At 40.8% G+C, this 27,129-nt stretch overlaps 1 protein-coding gene across 1 annotated transcript in view; it reads left to right on the forward strand.

Moving 5' to 3' along the window:
- The window catches only part of POLA1 (DNA polymerase alpha 1, catalytic subunit), a 320,208-nt gene that overhangs the window by 92,951 nt on the left and 200,128 nt on the right, over window positions 1–27,129 (forward strand). Inside the window, exons 27-29 of the mRNA XM_079764678.1 lie at window positions 23,894–23,926; window positions 24,701–24,793; window positions 25,780–25,985. Coding sequence (XP_079620804.1) covers window positions 23,894–23,926; window positions 24,701–24,793; window positions 25,780–25,985 — 332 coding nt within the window. The remainder of the gene's footprint in view (window positions 1–23,893; window positions 23,927–24,700; window positions 24,794–25,779; window positions 25,986–27,129) is intronic.

Consider the following 27,129-nt stretch of genomic DNA (forward strand, 5'->3'; position numbering starts at 1 on the left):
CAATGTGTTTGCTATCAATCAGTGGCATAATCTATCATTTATTGAATATCACTTTGGATTTGTGAACAGATAGACTTATTTACAGCTTTTTGGAACCTAATTGATTTTGAAGTCAAAAAGCTCCCCTGTTATTCCAGCACAAGAGTTTCAGATCATAGATAGCAGTCACCTGATAGTTCCTGAAGCCACCCATCTGTGCCACCTATCGCCATTCTTTGGACTTTGGGGTTGTCCAAATGGGGTGAGAATGCCATTGACCCTCCCTCCCAGTTGGCAGTCATCAGACTTGGGAGGAAGCAAAAACATGTTCTTACCAGAAAGGTGATGGGACTTCTGTTTTGTAAGTAACTGTATTTCCTGTTAAAACCTTGGTGGTCATGTTGTATATTACATTTACTCAAGGGCTTTAGTTTGTGTTTTTGTCTTTTAGAAAAGATTATATACATTGACAGTATGCTACATTCTTTAAATGTTTTAAGACGTAAACTGGGATGTTCTGATTTCCATGTTGTTTAGAGTTCTTATCCCATGGAAGGACATACAGAAAGACAGTTGAGCTAATTTGGGAGCTAACAATTGAGCTAATTTGGGAGCTAATTCCCTATAGTGGGAATTTGAAGAGTTTTTCTTTTGATCATCAGTGTCATAGTTAAGATTTATTGACTGATAAAGAGTAGTTGGATATTTGTACTGGTTTCAGAAGTACCAGTTGGATGAGAGATATGAAAATTTAAAGATTGAGGCACTCTTGTAACAGAAAATATCAAAGCTACTGCCATAGTTCATCAGAAATCAAGAGAGAAAGAGAGTTATCGTTGGCCTGAATGATCTGAAGTTCAAAGTAAGACTGTGGTCATTATTCATTACCTCTTTTCTTTCAAAACAGCAAGATTCTTGGGTTTCTGTGGACAAGGCTGCTTTTTAATGGCATGTTCTCCAAACAGCTGTTAAGCATTCCCCCTCCCCAATACCACAGACCACATCTGTTCCCACTGTTGATTAGATAGAGGGTAGAGAAAGAAGAGAGGCTGTAGCATGTGTAATTACCAGTAATTAATTCTTGTTGCGCCTCCTCATTTCCTTCTATTCTAACTCCACCTACTCTTCTTCCTGTCTCTGTTGTAAATTCTGTTTCATGTTGGCCACTTGTGGAAAATAATCTTGATGGGTATACAGCTGTTTGCCTAAAATTTTACATTCACCTTACAGGGAAGCTTTTCTTTTTCTTCTGGTGGCAGAATCTCTTGATGAAGCAAGGCAAATAAGAAAATACTAAAGTTAGTGAACATCTCTCTTGGGGCTAGCTTTCCTGCTTCCTTACGTTCTGTTTCTGTTGATTCTATTTTTAATTGCCAACAAATATTTATTGAGTACATTCTCTCTTAAACAGCTGTTAAGAGAGAAGACTCCTGCAAGGCATGAATAAGTGTGAGGAAAACAAATGTAAGATATAGTCCTGGTCCTCAGCGTTTATGTACAGTGTAATTAGAGACCTAAAATATGTATACGGAAAACTAATGATATAACTTAATATGTAATAATTATAAAATGATTGCCAAAATTGTTGATACTACATGAGATTGAGATAGTGTTCTATTTTTATTTCTCTTTGGGATAAGGCAAGACTAAAGAAAACATAAATTTGAGCATTTTTAGTTACTATGTCACAATAAAAGAGAGATATATATCACAGGTTTGCTCTTTAAAGAAAGTTCATGGCATGTCTTCTTCACAAATTTTAAAAGCCCAGATTTTCAAGATGCGATGGTTCTTGTGTGTCTATTTTTAGGAGGATGGAGCTTCAAGTGGAGCATTTTAAAACGGCTTGTTTTTAAAATTTATGATAAATTTTCAAGTGTAGTTGCTATATCAGTCAGGGCCTCAGCAGGAAAGAGATGACACTGAGATCAATAGGAGGATTTGATAGAGGGATTATTTACCAAAATGTGGGCATGGTATATTAAAATTGCAGGGCAATTGTGTGAACTCTGAGGCTAGTAATAGCAGGGATGTTACACTCTCAGGAGAAAAGGAGTGAGAGGAGGAGCAGATACCTAATTTAAAAAGAGGGAGTTAGATGAAAAAGGTCTTCTGATCACAGGTGGATGGATCCAGCCAGCCTCTATGTGACCAGTCAGGGAGAAAGCTGGGGTCGTCATAAATAACCTGATCTCACTTTCATCCTGATCTATCCAGTGTTCCTGATTATCTAAACTCATCTGTAAATTAGGGAACAAGGCAGCTTTTTGATGTAATTTATTAAATCAATCTTTCATCCCACAGAGCAGGGTGGAGAGTGGAATTGGATGGGCAAAGGAAAGATACCTGGTACATTTGGAGACTTTGAAAATTTGCCTGAGCATGAGAAATACATTTTGGATAACATCCTCTGCTCTCATTAATCTTGATGATAATAGACATATGTCGAATCAGTATGCTTTATTTTTAAAAAAATATGTTTTTATTGATTTTCGAGAGAGAGGAAGGCAGAGAGAGATATAGAAATATCAATGAGATAGAAACATCGATCAGCTGCCTCCTGCATGCCCCCTACTGGGGATCGAGCCTGCAACCTGGGCATGTGCCCTGACCAGGAATCAAACCAGAGACCTCTTGGTGCATAGGGCAATGCTCAATCCACTGAGCCACATAGGCCGGGCTGGAATCAGTATGCTTTATGACAAATCAGTCACTTCTCACTTCTCAGCATGTATACAGGGTGTCATTGATGTAGGTTAATAATTCTCAACTGGGGGCAGTTTTGCCCCCCATGGGAAATTTGACAACGTCTGGAGTCATGTTCACGTGTTGGCTTTATCATTAGGAACTTGTGGAGGGTAATGATAATGAAAGGAAGACAATTCATTTTCATTTCATTAGGGTAGTGCTCAGATGATTGTTGAAGAATTTAATCTAAGCAACAACCATTACTTTTGGCAAGAAGAAGCTACTGACCTTTGAAAGAACAATTTGAGTTAAGATCTGAGAGTAAAGCTAAAAGGCAGCATAGGTTTTGTGCATTGAGTATGAGGTGGGGGAATCAAGCCCTAAAAGATAATGAAGAAAAGGAGACCATTGTGAATAGTTGGGGTGTAGATTACAATCTTCTCAAGGGCACGGACTACATTTTGTTCATCTTCTAAGAGTTAGGCACCACATCTGGAGCAGTGCAGACTGTCAGTACATACACTGAGTGGCCAGATTATTATGTCTCTGAATGCATAATAATCTGGCCAGTTTATATCCTATATAATAAAAGGCTAATATGCAAATTGTCCCCTCAACCAGGAGTTCGACCAGCAGGCAGGCCGGCCAACCGCCCATGTCCCCTCCCCCTGGCCAGGCTGGCCGGACCCCACCCATGCACGAATTCATGCACCGGGCCTCTAATCCTCTCTAATAAAATGGTAATATGCAAATTAACCATCACTCCGCTACATAAGCCACGCCCACCAGCCAAGCCACGCCCACCAGCCAATCAGGGCGAGTATGCAAATTAACCCCAATCCAAGATGGCTACAGCCACAGAGAGCAAGGTTTCCCAGGTAACAGAGGAAGCGAAGCTTTCCATAGCCGTTGCAGGCCTAAGCCTCCACTCAAGCTACAAAGTTTCAATTATAGAAGGTAAACAAATTCAAACAAATGGCAGCAGAATGGAGCTTGAGACAGCAGGCCAGGGTTGCTGGCGGCAACAGGGGAAGCAAAGCTTCTCGCACACCCTGGCCGGGCTCACCCGCTTAAGGCTACAAAGTTTCAATTGTAGAAGGAAAATAAATTCCAGATACCAGGGCCTCCCCTTGGGTTGCCAGGGGGCGTGGCCGGCCTGCAAACCACCACAGGCCCCTCGCTCAGGCCGCCCCACGCCCCAAGGGAACCCCCACCCTTATCTGTGACACCCTTCAGGGCAAACCAGCTGGACCCCACCCATGCACCAGGCCTCTATCCTATCTAATAAAAGAGTAATATACAGATTGATCATCACTGCAACACACAATATAGCTGCCCCCATGTGGTCAAAGATCCTGCCCCCATGTGGACACAAGATGGCCACCACAAGATGGCCAGCAGGAGAGGGCAGTTGGGAGGCACCCGGCCTGCAAGGGAGGGCAGTTGGAGGTGATCAACCCTGCAGGAGAGGGCAGTTAGGGGTGACCAGGCTGGCAGAGGAGGGAAGTTGGGGGCAAACAGGCTGGCAGGGGAGCAGTTAAGCATCAACCAGGCTGGCAGCGGAGTGGTTAGGGGGTGATCAGGCTGGCAGGCAGAAGTGGTTAGGGGCAATCAGGAAGGCAGGCAGGCGAGCAGTTGGGAGCCAGCAGTCCTGGATTGTGAGAGGGATGTCCGACTGCCCGTTTAGGCCCGATCCCACCAGGATCGGGCCTAAACGGGCAGTCGGACATCCCTCCAGGAGTCCCAGATTGGAGAGGGTACAGGCTGGGCTGAGGGACAACCCCCGCCGTGCACGAATTTCGTGCACCGGGCTTCTAGTATATATATATACACACACAAACTAGTGGCCAGATCATTATGTGTTCAGAGATAATAATAATCTGGCCACTCAGTGTATTTGTCAAGTGAATGAGTAACTCTTAATTTAGGAGAAATGGCTACTGTAGAACCAGAAAGAAGGCACCAGTGGGAAGGGAAAGATGAAAGATGCTGAGAAGGGAAGAGGTGAGATTCTTATATAAAAGGAAAGACAATTTGCAGTACAAAAAAATGAGAAAGCTAGGCCTTCAAGGACATACTGGCTCATTGGATCCCAGATTTCCAGTCTTTATGTTTGTCCCTGACCTGGACTCTTATACCTTATGGCTTCTTTTTCTTAATGCAATAGGTAAGAACAGGGACATTTTCCCTCTTTTATTAGCATTGCCTTTCCTCCCCTTTAATATGAATGGGACAATTCCCTGCATGGACCCAGAGCCATACTCCTTCTCTTTTTGGACTCATCTGAAGACTTGGGCATGCCTTCAAATAGCAGGTTTCCGTAGATCAGGCCGTTGGTATGGGGTGCGGTGTGGATGACTCAGTCACTCTGTTTTTATATTCCTGTAGGGCAACTCTTGAGCCCTGTTCCTTTCATTGTCAGACTATGAAAACTGCTTAGGTGGACGTGATCGCATTTGTCTTTTAAGTTCCTTAAGGACAGTAAAACTCCTTTTGTACTTCTTTCAGTGCCTCGCCTATTGTAAATGCTTGTTGAATTAGGGGATTCATGGAGGATTACTCTAAGATTGCAAAGAGAAGTGGTAGAGTGAGATAGGAAAGGATATATTTAGGAAACCGTGACCACGAAGTGTTCTGTCTTCTGAGTGACACATGACATTAAATTGCTGGTTGTATACGAGAGGATTGGGTGTAGAACTAGGAAATAAAGGCGAGAAGAGGGCTTTAAAATATTGGTATGGGAACTGAAGGTAATGGGAGACAGGAGAACTCTTTCTCTGCTGGAGTAAGGGTCATGTAGTTGATAAAGTATGGGGTCCAATATTAGGAAGGATCAGATAAATCTGAAATATCTACCATTAAGACTCATCCTCATTGGTACAAGAATGCCTGCAGTCCAACTTTATAGTTAATTTTGTAGACTTTTAAAAATCAGCTTTGTTGCTATTAATTTCATAAACATGTTTTTGCTATCTCATCTTGAATTTACTAATAAAGATCCATCACCATCTATACATTACTCAAGCCAAAAGTCAAGTATTTAGCTATGTTTTTTAAAATATATTTTATTTAGTTCAGAGAGGGAGGGAGAGAGATGGAAACATCAGTGATATAGAATCATTGATCGGCTGCCTCCTGCACGCCCCACACTTGGGATCGAGCCGGCAACCCCGGGCATGTGCCCTGACTGGGAATCGAACCACGACCTCCTGGTTCATAGGTTGATGCTGCTCAACCACTGAGCCATGCCGGCCAGGCTAGTTTTGTTTTTTATCTCATTTCCTGCATCTCAAACTTTAGCATGTCCTGATTCTATTTCTTATTCATCTCTGCTGCTGCCATCTTATCCCATGCCCATGGCATCTCTCCTCTGGACCACTGCTTCTGCTCCTCACTTCTCACAGTCTACTCTTTATGCTCCTGCCTGCAGATTTGAAAAAAAAAATCAGATCATGTCATTCCCTTGACTCACCCCAGCAGCTGTGGAATACTTCTCATGTAGTAGAAGCTCAATTTGTATTGAATAAACCACTGTAAGGTTATTATGATGTCTTTACAGATAGCAAACCAACCAACCTTTAGACTTTCCTGATTCAAATAACACATTGTCTCTGTAATGATAATAATAGTGGTCAGATTTATTAAGGCTCATCTTTTTTTCTCTTCTCATCTGTGACTGATGGCTGACACCCATTGTTAGGATGGTTAGCAAAAGGTTTATATGTGGCATTGGAGCCAGCAAGACCAGTCGCTTCTCTTTGGCAATCTCTTGGATAAATCAAGAGGAGCCGTAGCTATGAAATACACCAGGCAACTCCCTATACTTTTCAGGACTGGCTCGACACAAGTAAGAAATCACTATATATTTTGGGGGAAGGCTAATCTTTTTTGGGGGGTCATGACCCTTTTGAGAATTGGGTGAAAGCTGTGGATTCTTTTTTTTTTAAATATATTTTATTGATTTTTCACAGAGAGGAAGGGAGAGGGATAGAGAGTTAGAAACATCGATGAGAGAGAAACATCGATCAGCTGCCTCCTGCACACCTCCCACTGGGGATGTGCCCGCAACCAAGGTACATGCCCTTGACCGGAATCGAACCCGGGACCCTTCAGTCCGCAGGCCGACGCTCTATCCACTGAGCCAAACCGGTTTCGGCAAAGCTGTGGATTCTTTACCCAGAAAAATGTCTACATACATGAACACAGAATTTTGTAGACCAATAAGGGGATTCAGAGACTGAGCCATAGCTCATAGCAGAAAAATGCATCTTCAAAATTATGTTGTTATATTTGGGATAGATTAAAGCATCTATTTTTGAAATATAAACTATAGCAAGTAAAGTTGCAAAATATTGGCAGATGGGGAGATTGCAGAAAAGAGATAATTTCTTTTTTTCTGATGCTTAATAGGGATCATAGCAGACTCTTAAGGGATAGGGAATTGTGAGAGGGCTTTGTTTGTTTGTTGGTTTATCAAACAAAAAAATTTGAGGAACATTGGCCATTTTGCCTTGTCCTTTTGTTGAGGAGGTGGAGGAGCATGGAAGGTATATTCCTGCAGGCCTTGCGCCTCTTAACCCAGAGAATGGCCTGTAGACTGATCCACTGAGTGGGGAGCAGGATATGGGCGAGGAAGAGAGGATGGAAGAAGATGGTCCTGGGGCACAGGAGGGAAGCGGAGAATTTCTTAAGCCATTTCCCTAGGTTGAATCCAGTGCCCCACCCCTTTTCTTTTCCCATTTTAGTTCTTCTTGGTATCTCTATTAAAAAGACAAACCAAAAAGGGAGATTTTCCTCTTTGCTAGAAGTTCTTGGGAAAATTTCACTATTCGTTTATTTCACCCCCTTTGGGGTTAAGGAGAGCTGTTATTCCTGAACTTATTGTCAGAGTTTCTTGTATTGTTAATGTTTTAATACTCTCAAGATGGCTTGTTTTTGATAAATCACTAAAGCAGAAAGGTATTTCGTCCAGCCTCCTAAAAAATAAAAGCCAAGTATGTAATGCTGTAGTACCAGAGTTGTGAGTTTTTTTCCGGCACAATATATTAACTAAGCAGAAAATGTAAAAGAACAAATACAATAAAAGTAATGTTTGTTTAGTGGTAGTTTGAGATATTTCAGGAGAGATGAGATGTGAAGAAAAGCAGTGGCCATATTTAGAAAGCTGCCTCAGACCCAAGAGTATCTATTGAAGTAAACTTGATGACAGACTTTTTTCCTCTTCATGAATCATTGTATTCCTATAAAAGCGAAAATTCCTCTTCATCTAAACAAATGGCTTCCACATCTGTTTTCTTAGTTTCTCAAAAGGGTGTCTTCAGCTTGCATTTTTTTAAAAGTGTTTATCTGTTTAAAATGAAATATCGTCAAAAGCAGTTTATACATCAAAATCCAAGTTGGTCTTCATCTTCTAAGAATTAGTCGAGAATGATCTGGTGGTGGTAGAGGGGAAAAAAGAAAACACATTTTGTATTCTGCGTAGGTAAGTTCTTTCTAGCCATGCTCTACATTTTAGTGAGTTATATTTAATTGTATATGCTCTTTTGTTTTGGGGGACTGATCGAATAGTAACTTTGTCATTGGTAGCACATCCCAATATTTTCATGCTCTGGGTTCAGAGTTCTGAAAATAAGTTTTTTTCCAGATTAATAGTAGGAGAATTATGTGTTAGTCCCCATTGACTAAGAACTGATCTGTAGTTAGTTTGATTTGTTATTGTCTCATAATCAGTCCCCCCCCCCCCCAGCACGTCACTAAAAGAAACACTCTCAACTGATTTGTAAAATACTATACATCTTTTCTAAAGCGTTTGTTCGGTTCAAAATCTTGTGTGAGTCTGCTTATCCTGAAGGGTTTCGGTTTTATCTTTTTTAATCTTTAGTCTCGTGGGGCAGGCCACTATGCCCTTGAGCCTATCCTGCCATTTAAAAATGAAGAATGAGAAGCAGCTGAAGTGCTGGCTCTTTTGCAGCTGACAGGAATCCGATCTACTGCTTGGATTCTTTCTCTGGGTACCGACGTGCCAGTGGTGTGTGGCTCCTCCCAGCCACGCCATTTGCAGTCACAAAGTTTAAGATGGTGGGAGCAGAGGAGGTTGTGTGCAGGGGGAAGGAAGATCATTTTTTTGTATATAAAGAGCAGGGAGAAAGGCTGTAGATCAGCACATGGGGTCCTACCACAGGTTGCAGGACTTCTGGCTTCTTACCACCCAGTGGAATTTCTGGGTCAGGATGAGGCCTTTGTCTTTCAGGAGGTTGCGCAGGCTCCTCCCACCCCCCCACCCCCCCACCCCCCCACCCCCCGAGCTACAGCTGCCTATTCTGTCAAAACAGTGGCCTGCTCTGAGGTCAAAGGTCCATGAGAACTGTGACATTTGATGGTATCAAAGTGAATTAGTGGCAAAGGCAATTGATTTAATCACCTGTAATTTAGGTAGTTTCTTTTGAAGGATGTGAAGAATATTCTTTGGAAACCAAGAGGAACTCTTCCCCCATTGTTAACTTTTGGTTTATCGGATAAGTATAAATTGGGACTGCTAATAAATGACACCAATCTTGACATAAAAAAGAACATCCTCCCCCCTCCCAAATGCAGAAGAGAGGCAGGAAAATGATGGTTAGGTTGGAGCTATAGGAGGCTCTTTACTTGTGAAGTGACTTGATTGATGTTTAGTCTTCCTGTTGAGCCCATCACTGCCTCGAGGAGGGGAGCCACTGCAGAGGTTCTGCTTGCTGTTTGTTGAGCCACGGCCTGTGGCTGTTTTTGTTGCTCATGAAAAGGCAAGGTGCTCCCCTTTTTGACCTTGTTGGGAGGCTTAATACAATTATTTGTATTAGGCGCTAGCCACCTGTTGGGATCTTTCTCCTTAAAGGTCAGTGTGTGGTGCCTGGCTGTCTGACTGTGGCAGCCTGCAATCAGATTTGCCCATGGTCACTGGTTTGTATGACACCTGCAAATTGTGACAGAAAGAATGGAGATCTGATAGCTGAAAGGGAAAGGGAGGTGCTGGAGGAGGAATGAGCTATCAGGAGACCCAGGGAGCACCATTACCGTGGTGCGGGTGCCAGTTTGCCTCATCTCCCTTTCTCCTGCTGCCCCTATCATGAGCTTTGCCATCTGTTTCAATGGGATCTGTTATTGTCTGCATGCTGACGTTGCTTTGATTTAGTCATATATTGCATCTCTGTTGACCATTGGAATTCCTGTATCCCTGAAAGCCCCACGTCCCATCCATTGAGCACCTCCGCTTCCGCCTGCCTCCCTGTGGTCTTCATTTAGGTGTCCATAGACATAACATATTCGTCAACTCCAAAACTGCCCAGCTGGTTCTGCTCCCCAACCTGTTCCCCTTCCTGGATTCCCTGTCTCAATGAGTGACAGCACTGTCTACCTATCCAGTTGTTAAGCCAGGATTTTTTTTTTTTTTAATCCTCACCAAGGATATTTTTTCCATTGCTTTTTAGAGAGAGAGAGTGAACCGGAGGGAGGGAGAGGAGGTGAGAGAAACATTGATGTGAGAGAGACACATTGATTGGTTGTCTCCTGCATGCGCCCTGATGAGGGTCGGTCCGGGGATCAAACCTGCAACTTAGGCATGAGCCCTTGACTGAGAATCAAACCCATGACCCTTTGGTGCACAGGCCTACACTCTAACCGCTGAGTATACCGGCCAGGGCCATGGGTCTCATCTTTGACACCTATCTCTTCCTCATGCCCCAAATCCAGGCAGATTGCACTTCCTAAATACCTGTGATTCTCTGTCTCCAGTGCAATGACTACTACACTAGTCAAGCCTTATCGCTTCCCCCTGGATGCTGCTCCTGCCACAGGTATTCTCTACATGTTTTATAACCAGAGAAACCTCTTTAAACTGTCAGTCTGATTGTCACTCCCCAGTTTAAAGTCCTTCCTGTGGTTTATAGGGCCTCTCCTGCATTCTCCCTGCTTTCCTGGGCATTCTCATCTCAGCCATACTTTTTATTCTCATTGCAAAACTTTTTTTTTTTTTGGAAAACTTAATTTTCTTTAATTGCCATTGAGAGTTTCCCTCTGTCCTTTGGATCTTCACACTCTTCCCCTACCCACCTTTTTCTGTTATTTCCTGTAGCTCACTTCCCCCCATGTACAGTTTGCTTCAATGAACTTTAACTTCCACCTCAGGGGCCTCTATTTTGTTTGTCTTCTCCATGTTCTGCACCTACATACTAAATGACTTTCCTCAACTTGGCATTTATCTGTTTCTTTTGAAATTTCTCTGGATTCTTCCCAGAAGATGATGAGACAGGAGAAGAAGTGATTGATAAAAGGGAATACATTATTTGATTGATCCTTAAACATGGAGAGGCATTCTAGAGGCATGCCTGAAAACGTGTCTACAACACATGTATTTGGACAGGTGAACACAATTACATTTCCCTAAAACAAGACCATCTTTCTGAAGATTTTTTAAAAATCGGCAACCCTCTATATTTTAATCATACCTAGCTAGCTTACAGAATCTGTTTTCTGAACTTCTAATAAAAAGGGTGTCAAGGGATACCATTTTATTTTTTTAATATATTTTTATTGATTTCAGAGAGGAAAGGAGAGGGAGAGATATAAACATCAGTGATGAGAGAGAATCGTTGATTAGCTGTCTCCTGCACGCCCCACACTGGGGATCATCTGGGCATGTGCCCCAACTGGGAATCGAACTGTGACCTCCTGGCTCATAGGTCGACGTTCAACCACTGAGCCATGCCGGCTGGGCCAGAACACTGTTTTATAAGAAATAAAGTTGCTGTAGGAGGACATGAAGACAGTATGGTCATTATAGAACAGACTTTAGTATTTAGCTCTGTTACTTAGCAAGGAAGTTGCCCCTGAGGTGTTGGGCTTAAAAAGTTCTCCCTCTTGCCGAAACCGGTTTGGCTCAGTGGATAGATAGAGCGTCGGCCTGCGGACTCAAGGGTCCCAGGTTTGATTCCGGTCAAGGGCATGTACCTTGGTTGCGGGCACATCCCCAGTAGGGGGTGTGCAGGAGGTAGCTGATTGATGTTTCTCTCTAGCTCTCTATCCCTCTCTCTTCCTCTCTGTAAAAAATCAATAAAATATATATATATTTTTAAAAGTTCTCCCTCTTTGGACCTCCCTCAGAGCTGAGGGTAATGATGAACATCACTCTGACTATCTTATCACCAGTCCTAAAACGGAGCTTTCCAAAAATCACAAATGCTTCCATCAGAATGGTGACAGCAACACTTTGGTCACTCTCCAACTCCAGGCTGTCCTTCAGACCACCAGTGAGTTGTCTTCTAGGGTTGAGCTTCAGGCCAGGTGCTTAGTAATGACAAGCAGTGACCTGTTAAACCTGCCACTTGTGGGGACCAAGAACTCCAACTTTTCTAGTTAGATTTTCCCATGACCTCAGTTACAAAGAAAATGTTGCCGATTCTAGAAAATGCTAATGCTCTTTTTAGTTGTATTATCTTGATTGCAGTGCTTCGGAATTGCTCAACTTCATTATCTGAGCATAGCCAGCCTGACGCCTTCTTCTCGAATAGACCATTATGATCAACTAAGCACTTTTAGGCCGTATAGACTACTTCAATTTATTAGTCAATTATTTGTGCTTTGAAAGAGTTAATGGTAGCTACCCAAGCCATTATTAGAAATTAGAATGTCCCAAAATAGAAAGGCTATTTCCTTTGAGTAAGGCACTGCAGTGGAAAATGCCAAGCATAGTTTTTACTGAGTTAAAGGGTGAAGGAAGGTGGAGTGGGGGAGAATGTTACATGTAAATCATTTAGCCATTAACCTAATGGGTGGATTTATAAATCCTATTACTATAAGCCCTTTTCATTTCCACTGAGGCCTGGTGCATGCTTGATCCCACTAATGTAAAATTCATTCTGTCTAAGTGATTACTGAAGTAAGACACTTTGAATCAATTTTAATCAGGTTGGGTGAAACTTGCCTGAGCTCTGATGTTCACTACAGCACGGACATACTTTCGCCATGTCTTAATTAGCCCCCCAGAAGAGTTATTCTAGGAGTCGGAACCAAATCTCTGAGCCTTTTGACACGTACATGCTTTTCCAAGAGGGAAAATACACAGTAGGGGCCAGACACCGAACGCCAAAGCAAGAGGCAAAGACCTCTAGTCTCATGGATGTTACGAGAATTCTAAGAATTCCTAAAGCACTATTTTTATGGCTAATTGGAGCATCTGCACTGGTACTTACATTTTAACACATAAAAATTTTAAATTTGGTGAAATATGTGAATCTAATATCTTCTGCTCTAGTTTTCATCTTGGTGTCAGGGATTTTTTTTTCTTCTTTCTGGGAATTTAATATTTAAGAGTGTAGGCTCCTACTTGAACTTTTGTGTCAGGGGAGTATATTTGGCTCAAGTGCGTTTTAAAGCCAGCTCTACAAGCTCTCCAGGTCCTGTGTCAGACATAATCCCAAGTGTGGCAATAACGCATGTAAGTTCAAGTGAAACGTGTGAGATGCGAGTTTCTAAATTGGAGGTGGGAGAAGAGGAGGCATAGAGAATAAGAATGTCGTGCAAGGAAGATTTCTTTAAAGATGAAAACAGGTTTTTTTCAAAGTAAAAATGTAAAGTGGGTTTTAAAAAATCCACAAGATGAATAAATATTTCAGGGCAAGAAATTAGAAGACAAAGAAGTTCACTTTTCCTTTCACATGTTCAAAGCCATAGTTTATGGTATTTTAAGTTTTTAGATGAAAATTAGAGCCCTGTCAAATTGTGGGGCAGTAATTGAAAGAGACTCATAAATTTCATTAAATGTGTCTGTTGGGGAGGAGAAACCTTTCAGAAAGCTTTGTTTATTCAACGTGTTTTATATTCTTTACACATGAGCTACCAGAAGGTCTGGGTTGTAAATAAAGGATTTAAAACAAAATCAGTTTATCTGGAAACAAGAGTTGTATGGGAGAGGTACACTTTTAGTCAAGTTTATAATTAACGGGTCTTTATCATTGGGGTAGAAATTCATTTCTCTTGAGTGAACATTTGTTTATTTAGCACACGTTATGTTCGAAAGTGGGAATAAAACTGATTCACTCCATTTCTTGCATGGAAAGAGATAGCATTTAAATGCGTACAGTGTGTGGGTTTAATTGCCTCATTCTGTAACCAGCTTTAGGGTCTTGTTGTTCTGGGGGTGCACTTATCAATGCATGGCTTTGCTCTTCTCAAACTGGACCACTTGGGGTTTGCCTACTTTTACTAGAGCCTAATAAATACTTATTGAATTACTACTATGTGTCAGACATTGTATTAGGCTTAATGGCTAAGACGCGATCTTCGCTTATCATTTGCTTGTAGTCTCTCAATCTTACCTTTTATAATAGACTGGTGTGCTGCAGTATACACAGAATCCTTTGGGGCATTGGACTAACATACATTGGACTAACATACTTTTAGTAATATCATTGGGTCAAGGAGGCCAGAGAGGCTTTTTTGATGGTATGAAGTTCCTTGTGAAATAAGTAGATGTTAGGTAATAATAATACCTACCATTTACTGAACTCTTATGTAGTAGAAGTATTTACATATGTGCTTGCATTTAGTGCTCACAGTAGCCCTATTGTAAGGAAGCTGCAGCTATTATTTCCATTTTATAGTCAAGGAATTGGAGGCTAGTGGTTGTATTGCATGCCCGGTGTCACGTAGTGGACGAGCAATACTTTTAGGCTTTGAACTCAGGCAGCCTGTCGTAGTTGGGGTTCTCCATAGAAACAGAACCGTGTGTGTGTGTGTGTGTGTGTGTGTGTGTGTGTGTGTGTGTGTGTGAAGGGAGGGAGAGAGAAATTTTAAGGAATTGGCTCATGTGATTGTGGGTACTGGAAAGTCTGAAATCTGCTGGGCAGGTTGGCAGCCTGGTGACCCAAACATATGGGATATGAGTTGACGTCCCAGCTTGAACCCGAAGTCACTCTGCAATCTCAGTCTTTTTCTCTCAAGGCCTTCAACTCATTGGATGAGGCCTACCCACATTATGGAGGATAATCTTTTCTGCTCAAAGTCTACTGATTTAAATACCAATCTTATATTTTTAAAAAAAAATAGCTTCACAGTAACATGTAGACTGGTGTTTGACCACATTTCAGCGTATCATGGCCTAGCCAACCTGGTAGATAAAATTAACAATCACACAGCCTAACTTCTGAACCCACACTTTTAGCCCCTAGCGGGAAGCAGCATGTGAAAAGTACAGAAGTACAGAAGCAATAATAGAGGATGGCTTGTTCAATGAAATCAAAGTCTTTGAGAAAGGCTGGATTGAAGAATGAATGTGGGAAGCATTAGAAGATGAGGTGGACCTCAACCAGATCTTGGGTCAAACTAAGGGGGTTGAATTTCATTTCAAAGAGTACATTTTAGAAAGAACACTGGGAAAGAGTGAAGAATGGCTTGGGAGGTAGTAATGCTGGAGACAGGTGGTAGGCTAAAGAGCGGTGAGGGCCCGGAAGAGGGATAGCATATTGGTAGTGTGTGTGTGTGTGTGTGTGTGTGTGTGTGTGTAGGGGGCGGGGGGCGCCACACTGGAAAGCTACAGTGAGACTTGTTAGCTCATTGGATCAGACTGAAAGTCAGCCCTTTGTTTTAGTTGAAGGCTTTTGGTGAGGCCATTTGTCATGTTTGGAGCTGGTTGCAGTTTTGGAGGTGATAGGTGGGGTTTAGAATGAATGCTTATGGGACAGACAACTAAGTATGGGCCTGGAGAGAGAAAATGTTGAGTCATCAGTGTAATATCTCTGATTCTCAACCAGGGGCAGTTTCCCCTCCACGAAACATTTGGCAATATCTGAAGACAATTTTGGTTGTCACAACTGGAGAGTGTGTATATCTGTGCACGTCTGTACCCACATGCATGCTACTGGCATCTAGCAGGTAGAGGCCAGGAACAGCCTCTCATGACAAAGAATTATCTGACCTAAAACGTTAATAGTGTTGATGTTGAGAAACCCTGATATATATAGGGTGTCCCTCCAAAAATGTATACACACACTTTGAAGAAGTATAAAGGCAGTGCTTTTAAAAATACATTTCATTTTCAGCCCTAGCTGGTTTGGCTCAATGGATAGAGCATCGGCCTGCAGACTGATGGGTTTTGAGTTTGATTCTGGTCAAGGGCACATACCTCGGTTGCAGGCTCGAGCCCCAGACCTGGTCGGGGCACATGCAGGAGGCAAACAGTCGATGTGTCTCTCTCACATAGATGTTCTTTCTCTGTCTCTCCCCCTTCCCTTCCACTCTCTCTAAAAAAAGGGAGGGGAATATCCTCGGGTGAGGATTAACAAAAATACATACATACATACATACATACATACATACATACATAAAAAACATTTCATTTTCAAAATTGAGCTATTAGCTGTTAAAGTGTGTATGCATTTTTGGGGACACCCTGTATATGCAGATGTGTATATATTTTCCTGGGAGGGGGCCGGGAGAAGAAATCAACAGAAGGTGTTGGATGTTTTTATGTACTGTAAATACACTTACCCACTTTATACTAAGTGCATAAAGATGTATGCAGAAAACTTGTGAGTGCTTACATTTTTCTAGTTACTTTGCAACCACATAGTCCTCAAAAGCTATCTAGAATATGGAAATATGTTCTTGTAGTGCTAATTATCTGTGTTGGACACATTAGTGCCCCTTTGCCTAATATTAAAGAAATGAATGTGGTTGAAATGCAAAACAACCAGATATAAAGAAGAGATATTTCTACAAGTTCAACTTGGGTTCTTAGATTTTTGGATCTGGGAGGAATCTCAACCTCTTCATTTTATAAATGAGGATGCTAAGACCTAGAGAGGGAAGCCAGCTTGTTCGCAAATCACTTAGCTAGTAATTGGCAGTACTTAGCTTTCAGACCCCTGACTTATTTTTAAACTTACATTTGTATAGTGTTTTATCTTTGCAAAGCATGTTTTCAGTGTAAAGTTTTTTGTATTCCCACCTAGCTCGGGGAACTAGGTGGTAGGCAGTATAAAATCCCAAATTTAAAGAAGGGAAAAGTAAGATTTAAGGGCAGTAAGGTACCCTGTGTCATGGGAATCTTAAAGGGGTGGAGACAGAAAGTAGAGTGCTTATTAAATCCATTGCCCTGCTCCTTGAGCATCTCATACAGAAGACACACACTTCAGGAAAATAGGGAAAAGGTAATCTATGCTAATAAAAGGGTAATATGCTAATTAGACCAGAAGCCCTTCCGGGAGACCTTCCGGACGTCCTTCCAGACAGCCATGGTGGTGGGCTGAGTCAGAGGCGGTTAGGGGCTATCAGGCCAGGAGGGGAGGGCAGTTGGGGTGATCAGGCCGGTGGGGGGGGCTGTTGGGGGCAAGCAGGCTGGCGGGGGGGGGGCAGTTGGGGGCGAGCAGGCAAACAGGCAGAGTGGTTAGGGACAATCAGGCAGGCAGGCAGGCAGGTGAGCAGTTAGGAGCCAGCGGTCCCGGATTGCAAGAGGGATATCCGACTGCTGGTTTAGGCCCAATCCCACAACCGGCAGTCAGACATCCCCCGAGGGGTCCCAGATTGGAGTGGGTGCAGGCCGGGCTGAGGGATACCCTCCCCTCCGTACAAATTTCATGCACCGGGCCACTAGTCTAATATAATGAGGATGAAATAAATGTTCGCCAGGTGGGAGAAGTGAGTAACACTGAGTCCTGCTTGGAAACTGCTGAAATTGGGAGAAAGGAAAGCTTAGATAATGGTTGGATTACCAAAAATCATAATATTTATATTTCTAATACGTCTCTCTTCCCTATCCTTCAAAACCATTCATTTGCTACCCCTATTATGCTAATGTATTATAAAAAAAACTTTCCAGTTTGTTTCTAATTTTGTCATCAGTAACAGAACTCTAAAGCCATAGAGATTTCAGTTGTCATTCTATTCATACATTATTTGTGCAGATTTGACCTTACCCATCATGCTTAGCCAGTAGGATTTCTGTTGTGTTTAGCTGCATCATATACCGAAGTGGGTTTCTTAATGGTAGATATCACTATAATAGACATGTGCTTTTGGAATAGGAGCTTGAAACTTTTTTTAACTGTGGCAAGTTAGTGTTTTCTCTCTCTCAGTTAGTATTAATAAATACTGTTTTCGTCTGTAATAGCACCTAGAAACATTTTATAACCTTTGAATGCATTACAAGACACCACTTTCTGTCCTAACAAAAAATGAAACCTCAGCTTTCTCCTGGTCTCGTTAGGGTAGCCTGTAAATATACACCTCTGTGGTAGTTGTTCTTAGGTCACTGCAGTTAATCCAGGAGCAAAACATGCTCCTTCTGCTTAGTAAACCACATTGTGGGTGTATTCCTAAAAAAATTATTTCCTTGAGGATACCTTTTTTTGAAATATATTTCCATTTCCTTTTTAGTCCCCATCACCCTTCACCAGCCTTCAGAGCCTCAAGTTGGGGTTAAAACACCTTTTCGTATTATTTTAATTATTGCTTTCCCAGCCCCACTCCTTTCCTGTTTCCCCCTCCTCTTTTCCCCTAACGGCGCTGTTCTGCAAAGCCTGCAATGATTGATATGATGGCAGTGCTGTCATTCTTTTTAACCAAAAAAAAAGTCATTTTTGTTCTAGTTATTTTAATAGAGTCCCATTAAAGATGTATTGCTGACTGAAATATCGGCATGAAGGGCTCTCACTGAGCTGAGCCCAAGAATTAAGAAGTCAGGAAATCGGCTGCTGCATTGCAAGAGAGCCTTGTGTGACACCGAATCTCCTGATTGGGGAGATCATTACTGCTATTATGACTCGACTTGCGTAGGAATTTTAAATTCCATCTGAATGTCAGTAATAACCCTCTTAGCAAATTATCCTGAATAAAATCACGAAGGCATTTTATATAATAGGTGTTGAATTACTGGATAGATTTGCTAATTAAATACTCTTTGTTCTGCTGCAGTTGACATTACAGGGTAAGATCTTGAACAATTATTCTCAACAGCTGTACTTTGTTAAGGGAAAAATTAACCACAAAGTTTATTTTTTTACACTTGAAGTTGGCAGATTTTTGAAATGTGCTTGAAAAATTCCATCATCCAATTGGTAATGAGTAGATAAATATGCAGGTGTTGCTGTGAAATCAGATAACTGCAGACTGCCTTATTAATGAATTTAGCAAGCCTTTGTAGCCCTGTTTTCTAGCTGTTAGCACTTACAAAATGATTTTCTGTCAGAATGGGTAGCTTTAATATTAGGCTTGTCACTTTAAAGTGAACTTATGAGCGGTCATCTTGCAGTCACCCTATCTTGTGTCTAGTAGACCTTTCTGAATACCTGTGGCTTTTTTGTGAAATGCATTTCCTTAATGGGGAAAATATCTGTAATGCATGTTTTTGATTGTTGCCTTCCAGAAAATTTATGTGGTGTAGGCTTTTTAACAAGGCAGTGAGACACAGTGAAAAGAAAAAGAAACATGAGATCCAGCTAGGAGATCAAGTTCTTGACTTGCTCTATTACTTTGGGCAAAATTGCAGAGCCTAATTTTCCTCCTCTGTAAAATGGGGCTTATAATACCGCCTACCCCATAGAATTATATATTTGGCATTCTACAAATATTCATTAATAGCTACCGTGTATTAGGCCCTCTGCTAGATCTTGAGATGTTGGTAGTCCACTGGCTACCCAACAGCTGGGCCTTCCCCAGTGAGCAGTTTGAATTGAGCGCAGCTTTGTGGTGATCCTGCTCATTAGCATTTGGACTGGATAGGGCACTGTGGTAGCCACCATCTAGAGCTGCTTAGTGAAGAAACACGAGAAGCAGCAGTCAGCCTGGTTGTGGGTTGTCTGGCCTAGGATGGACTGAAGAATTGACAAGCTGTAGAGAGGACCTTGAGCTTGAGACAGCATTGTCTTTAGCTGCTGTTGAGGTTCACTGGAAAGATGGTGATTAAAACTATCCCCAGGAATTAGTACAACCTCTGTGGAGAGCTATTTGACTATATTTATCAAAAAATTTTAAATATATAACCGTTAACCCAATAAGTCTTCTTGTAGGAGTTTATCTTGTTACTGGCATATTGGCTGGTTCTACACGTGTGAGGATTACTTGTTGAAGTGTGGTTATAAAGGTAAAGATTAGAAATAACATACATGTTCAGTAATAGAGCACAAATTAAATCATGATTGGTTCGTACAATGGAATACTATGTAGTCATTAAAAAGGAATAAGGCAGCTCTTTATGTGTGAGTATGGAATAAGCTCTAAGGTAAAGTGTTAGATGAAAAAAGAAAAGCAATGGTTAGTTTTCTACCATTTCTGTGAAAAACATCCACCAAGAGGTTTCTGCCAGTACAGAGAAATCCATTTTGGTAGCAGCCCTCAGATTGTGCGTGAAAATGGTTGTGAGTTGTTGGCGGGACAGAGTGTGGTGGGTGATGGTTTGGTTCATGGCATCAAGGAAGAGTAGAAGCAATTGGTTACTGCATATGCAGAATTGCAGTGAAAGGTTGGCGGATTATTCCTGAGGTATTTTACTTGGTACATAACAGTTACTTTGTGGAATTGTCCCTAGTGATGAGGAAAGCTAAGCCTAGCAGGGTGGAAGGAGCAGAGGATGAAGAGAACTCATGATAAGTTGTTCTGTCCTCACTGTGATCAACTTAACTCAGGTGGATCTCATTATTGCCCTTTTCCCCCAATGCTTTCCCTGTAATTTAAATGTTAAAAAATGAAGATGAAGTGGAGGAGAGTGAATGTTTTTTTCTGAGTTAAGTGAATTTTAATGTCTAGTAGAAAAGTAATTGGGATTACTGTGAGACCTACCAATCAACTAGCAAACTATCTTTTTTTAAAAAAAATGTTTTTATTGATTTCAGAGAGAAGAAGAGATAGGGAGAGAGGAATAGAAACAATGATGAGAATCATTGGTTGGCTGCCTCCTGCACGCCCCCTAGTGGGGATCAAGCCTGCAACCTGGGCTCTATTGAACTGTGACCTTCTGGTTCATAGGTTGACACTCAACCACTGAGTCACACTGGCCCAGCTAGCAAACATTCTTACATGCCTATTACATGTGAAGTCTAGTGTTAGGCACAAACATGTCCTCTGACCACTAGGAGCTTGTGGTCTAGTTGGGGAGTGGACTAAAAACTGTTTCCAGAATGGCATTACCATGATTATCTTGGGCCAGTGGTCTTTAACCCCACTTGCAACATAAGAATGATCTTGAGAGCTGTTTAGAAACATTGTTGGCACCAGTTATTGGTATATTTTTAAAAAGATTCCCAGATGATTCCACTCTACAAACATTATTAAAACCACTGGTTAGCCTAATCAGTATTACCACTACCCCCAGGGCAGGAGAAGGGCTTCCTTCCTTAAGAACATCTATACTAATAAAAGGGTAATATGCTAATTAGACAGGGAGACCTTCTGGACATCCTTTTGGACAAAGCCATGGTGGCGGGGCCGAGGCAGAGGCAGTTAGGGGCAATCAGGTCAGGAGGGGTGGGCAGTTGGGGGTGATCAGGCTGGTGGGGGGGAAGTTGGGGGCAAGCAGGCCGGCAGGGGGGGGGCCAGCTGGGGGTGAGCAGGCCGGTGGGGGGGCAGTTGGGGGTGAGTAGGCTGGCAGGGGGGGCAGTTGGGGGCGAGCAGGCCAGCGGGGGGGGGGAGGTAGTTGGGGGCGAGCAGGCTGGCAAGGGGGGGCAGTTGGGGTGAGAAGGCTGGCAGAGGGGGCAGATGGGGGTAAGCAGGCCGGCAGGTAGAGTGTTATGGGCGATCAGGCAGGCAGGAAGGTGAGCAGTTAGGAACCAGCGGTCCCTGTGGGGTTGGGCCTAAACCGGCAGTCGGACATCCCCCGAGGGGTCCTAGATTGGAGAGGGTGCAGGCCGGGCTGAGGGATACCTCCCCACCCCGTGCACGAATTTTGTGCACCGGGCCACTAGTAGGACAATGAATGAACATAATTGGGAGACAATAATGGAGGGGGGGCGTGCAATTGAAATGGAAAGTAATGGTTAGATATATAAAAGATATTCTAAGGTCAGGATTTATAGGGCTCTGTAATGTGAAGGACAAGAAAGATAGAAAGTATATGAGGTTTGAGCTTAGTTGACAGTGAGGACTATTGTGGATAGATAGAAAAATAAATATAAGTGAAGTAAGTCTATCTGGCCCATTGGAAAAGTGACTTCTGGTTTAAACCGATGCTTTGAAAAAATGGGTGGTAGTGAAGAGAAAATAGCCTGGAATGACTAAGGCCCCATATTCTGGAGTCAGGGTACCTGGGTTCTTATCCTTGCTCTGTTACTTGCTGGAACAAATTATTTCCTCTTTTTTTTTTTTTTTTTTTTCATCTAACAAATGGGGATATTAATGGTGGTTACTTCTTGGGGACTTTGTAGAATAACATGAGAAAATACATGAGATGCTTGTAGTACAGTATCTGCCCCCCGACACACACACATTCTGAGTGCTCATTATGTTATATTACTTTTTTTTCACATGGTATGATATATTTTCTTTATTTTATTTTATTTTTTAATTTATTGGGGTGACATTGATTCACAAAAACTAGACAAATTTCAAGTGTACAACTCAATAAAACATCATCTGCACACTGCATCATGCACCCATCACCCCAAGCAAAATTTATTAAATTTGTATTACTTCTGATCTGGTCCCTGATAATTTATATCTGTTTTGGTATATATCCACATTATAACTTATATGTGTCTAATCTTATAGCTATACAGGCCTTTGGGACAGACCTTTCTACAGATATTATCTATCTGATTGTCTTCATTCACTGAATGTTTATTGAGCTCCACTTCTGTACTAGGCACTATGCTAGCTTCCGGGCCTATAGAGAAGGTCTGCTTTCTGCCTTCAAGAAATTTAGAATAGAGAAGAAATTCAAATCTATTATGTATTTTATATATATTTTGCTTTTAATTTTTAAGATCCTGAATACTATGAGTAAGAATTGGCAGATTTGAAATCCTCTGTCACAATTTTTTTTCAGCCACGCAGTTCTATTTAAATATTAGTAATGAGAATAGTTTGCCTTTTTGCCATATTATAAAGGGATACAGTCAGTTCTTGAATAATATCATTTTGTCGTTTCATTATAACATTGATGAGAAAAAAGTCTTCCCAGTTGGGGCCACTGTCTGTGTGGCATTTGCATGTTCTCCCCATGTCTGCGTGGGTTTTGTCCAGTTTCCTCCTACATCCCAAAGATGTGCATGTTTGGTGAATTGGCGTCTCTACATTGTCCCAGTCTGAGTGAGTGTGGGCGCACCCTGCAATGGAAAGACGTCCTGTCCAGGGTGGGTACCCACCTTGTGCCCTGCGCTATCAGGATAGGCTCTGGCCACTGGTGACCCTAAGCTGGAATAGGCCGATGGAAAAGAATTTTTTTGTTTTTATTCATCTTCCTTAAATGTATGTGTAGCTCATCTTTATTTCAATATTTACCATTAGAAGTGTTTGGGTGTTTATTTAAAAGTTTGGTGATGTTTTTGTGACCATAGGAACTTAACTCTTGTTTATGTTAATTAGCCTATGGTAAAATTGGTTTCCTTATACAGGCAGTCCTCGGGTTACGTTGACGTAAGTCGTTTCGTGGTTACGTCGCCATCTCCTATTTATTTATAAAAAAAAAGTTCTGTCGTTTCGACGTATGTACATACGTGCTTTGTGTTTTTTATTATTTATCACAAGTAAAGGTCAGGAATTGTTATCTTTCTTTTAAATTTTTTTAACTGTTTGACTTCATTACTGCTGTGTATGTGCTCCATGTGAGTGATGTAGGTGCTTATGCAGGTGGATTCCGACTTACGGCGTGTCACGCCGTAGGAACGGATCTCCAACATAACCCGAGGACCTACTGTATGTCATTTCACCCAAAGTCGCAGTTCCCAGGAACCTATCCATGATGTTAAGTGAGGACTTGCTGTATTTTTATTATGCATGTTTATTAAAGAGAGATCGTTACATAGATCTGCTTTCATAGAGTTTACGTTGATCTTTACAACAGATCTTTTTACATATCTCTAAGAATCAACATAGAGGCAAATTTATTTTTAGATTATGTTGATATTATTTTGAGAATTATAGTTAGAAAATGACCAAGAGCTTTAAAAATTTATGGAAATAACATCATCGGGCTACTTATCTATGTGTTTATATTTTGTTTTTGCAATTATGTAATGCATTAATCTTGACTTTCTGTTTCATTTAGATTTTGATGCATACGAAAGAGATGGTACAGAAGGTAATGCTGAGCATTTTCATCATATAACAACTCTTAAACATCATACTTAGTGACATTTTTTTATTCAAGGAAAATTGCAACCCAAACAGACTGGAAATGGCTTCTTAGGATGTCTGGTTTACATTTATAATCCCTCCTAATGGATTATAGCTTTTTTCTTTTACTAACACTGATATGATCTAGCCGCTGCTTGAAGCCTATATGTGAGTGTTTCAAGCAAATTAGTAACAGTGCTAATTAGAGTTTACTTCCTGGCCTTTGTACTGTATGTGCTCTAGTGTTGTTTGCGATGATTGATTTTTTTGGCACTCTTCATGTTCTACTAAATACTGTTTGAAACTGTTAAGAATTTAATATGGATTTGTGCCTCTGAATTTTAAAATCCTATTATGTTTCTGTTCCATAAATTGCCATGACCACTAAGCTTGTGGTACAGTGAGTAAATATACTCCCCCTTTTCTAGTCTCTTATCCTCCTTTGTATTATTCAGTTACACATTTTGTTTCCATTGAAACTAGACACTTCCCCTGCCATTGTAATATCTGTTTTAAGAAAATTAAGGAGATGTTTTAATGTGGCAGTGTTCACCTTTCTGATATATTGGGGCTAAATCTTCATTTGTATACTCCTCACAATATGGGTAAGAGTAAATATAACCTTTGGAAAAATCCTTGGAATGTGTGATTTCTGTAATATGGAAAATCTCTAGTTTCATTATGCATAATGGTCACCATGTTTTAGTTGTTAATTTTTATAATTCTTGCTTTTCATTAGATGAATCTTGAAGTTATTTATGGAGATACAGATTCAATAATGATAAACACCAATAGCACCAATCTGGAAGAAGTATTTAAATTGGGAAACAAGGTGAGATAATTTGATAAAATTACCTGTTTTATCTACTTCTGTGAATTGTTTTTAACTTGGAACTTCATAAATTCATGTATATGTACATTGTGTGCTTCTGGAAACAATAAACTTAGTGCCTTCAGTTCTTCATCCTCTTTTATTTTTCTTAGCCTCTTATCCAATTGTTTATTTTGAGGATAAAATTAAAAGAAAATTGTTTTTTCCTTAAATGGTAGATATGGTTTGCCTTTGAGAACAGTCTTAGTGTGATAACTTTAAGATGTCATCAAGTTAGTACTAATCACAGTGTCATTAATAAGGAGAAATGTCTCTAGTAGTGTTCAGATGCCTTTCATACACTTTGATATGAATAAGTACCTACCTACCTACATACATATACACACATAATAAGGTATCATCTTACAAACTGACACCTTCCTACCTGTCTTCTCTGAAATGTATGAAATTTGAGCTATAGTCTTCGCTTGAGAGTAAGCCAGCATATTGAACTCATATTGGACCTTGAAAAACTATGTATTTTCCCTAGAGGTGATGGTCTGTGCCATGTCCCTATCAATAAAGAGCAGGTGACTGTTCATTTATTTGTTCAGCATATATTTATTTGCTTATATTTAAGGTACAGCAAGATTATAGACATTATTTTAATAGTTCAAGTTTTACTTATTTCTGGACTGTGTAATCTCTAACTAATTCAGTAGTTTGAAGGTAAGTACATATGCATTTAGATTTTAGATTTTAAAAAGACTATGTCATAATTTTTATAATTTTGAGGCTGACCTTGCCAATTCTGACCCTGTGCTTTTTTTCAAGTGTTCTGCCTTGAATCCAACAAAATATCATGTTCCATATATGCTGAGTAAATGCATTCTAGTATCGTGTGACTTCAAGTTCTGTTTAGATGAACTCCTGGGAATTTATAGCATGTTCATGTTCTTCCTACTAGACGTTTGAGAATATAATATTAATGATTGAAATTTTCACAGGTAAAAAGTGAAGTGAATAAATTGTACAAACTGCTTGAAATCGACATTGATGGAATTTTCAAGTCTCTGCTACTGTTAAAGAAAAAGAAATATGCTGCTCTGGTTGTAGAACCAACGTCGGATGGGAATTATGTCACCAAACAGGAGCTGAAAGGATTAGATATAGTTAGAAGAGATTGGTGTGATCTTGCTAAAGACACTGGAAAGTGAGTTTTGCTTTGGTTTTTATTTTGTTGTTTGTCTTTTAAAAATTCAGGTATGAATGACATGGACAACTGCTTGTGATTCTGCCAAGCACGAGCATACAGCTTTTTTCTTATTGTTACTATTGCATATTAACAACTCTTACTTATTTGGAGTGGAGTTTGATACATTTTTAAAAAGCCACACTGGCTCAGTAAGAGATGCTTGCTGTAGAATTCATCTCATGAGTTTTTACTCATGGTGTGGGTAAACTTTCACGTTTTGATCCTTACAGAATTGGTTTTGTTTAATGTTGTTGTATTGTTTTGCTTTAATATTCCTATTAGAGAGTGCCATGTATTGGTTCCTGTATTATCCTAGAACAGTGGTCGGCAAACTCATTAGTCAACAGAGCCAAATATCAACAGTACAACGATTGAAATTTCTTTTGAGAGCCAAATTTTTTAAACTTAAACTTCTAATGCCACTTCTTCAAAATAGACTCACTCAGGCCGTGGTATTTTGTGGAAGAGCCACACTCAAGGGGCCAAAGAGCCGCATGTGGCTTGCGAGCCGCAGTTTGCCGACCACGGTCCTAGAACCTTTTAGGAACGTAATTGTTAAGGCATCCCCGTTTTATGGCTTAAAATGTTCTGGAATTCAGAGTGGACCATGGAGTGAGACTTTGTTCCCACCAATATAATTTGTGTGCAAATATTCTTACTATCCTCAGGTTAATTTAAAGAGCTAGTTCTCAAATACCTTATGTACCTCAGAAATAATAGGTACCTCGTGCGTGACCCCCTAGCTTTGCACCTGAGACTAAAGATTGTATTAAGACCTGTTCTATTTTTTTAGGATCATATTAATTTATAAAACACCCATTTGGAAAATGAATTGTTAGGTACTTTATGGTTTGATCCTGAGCAATTCTGAAAATAGAAGAAATTTTTTTCTTGAAAACGAAATTTTAAATTAATTTTAACATTGCTGAATATCAGCATATTTTACTTGTTTTCCATTCTTCCTCTTGTTTTCAAGTCAGGAGATTGTGAGCAATTGTTGCTTCTGCAAACTACTCTTGATTAGGCAAAGTTGATCATCCAAGTATAGGTCACTGTTAGCCTTTTATGAAATGTAGTTTGAAATGCTTCATTGCCCCCAAAT

This window comes from Cnephaeus nilssonii (genome assembly GCF_951640355.1).
Source record: "Cnephaeus nilssonii genome assembly, chromosome: X".
Taxonomy (NCBI): Eukaryota; Metazoa; Chordata; class Mammalia; order Chiroptera; family Vespertilionidae; genus Cnephaeus; species Cnephaeus nilssonii.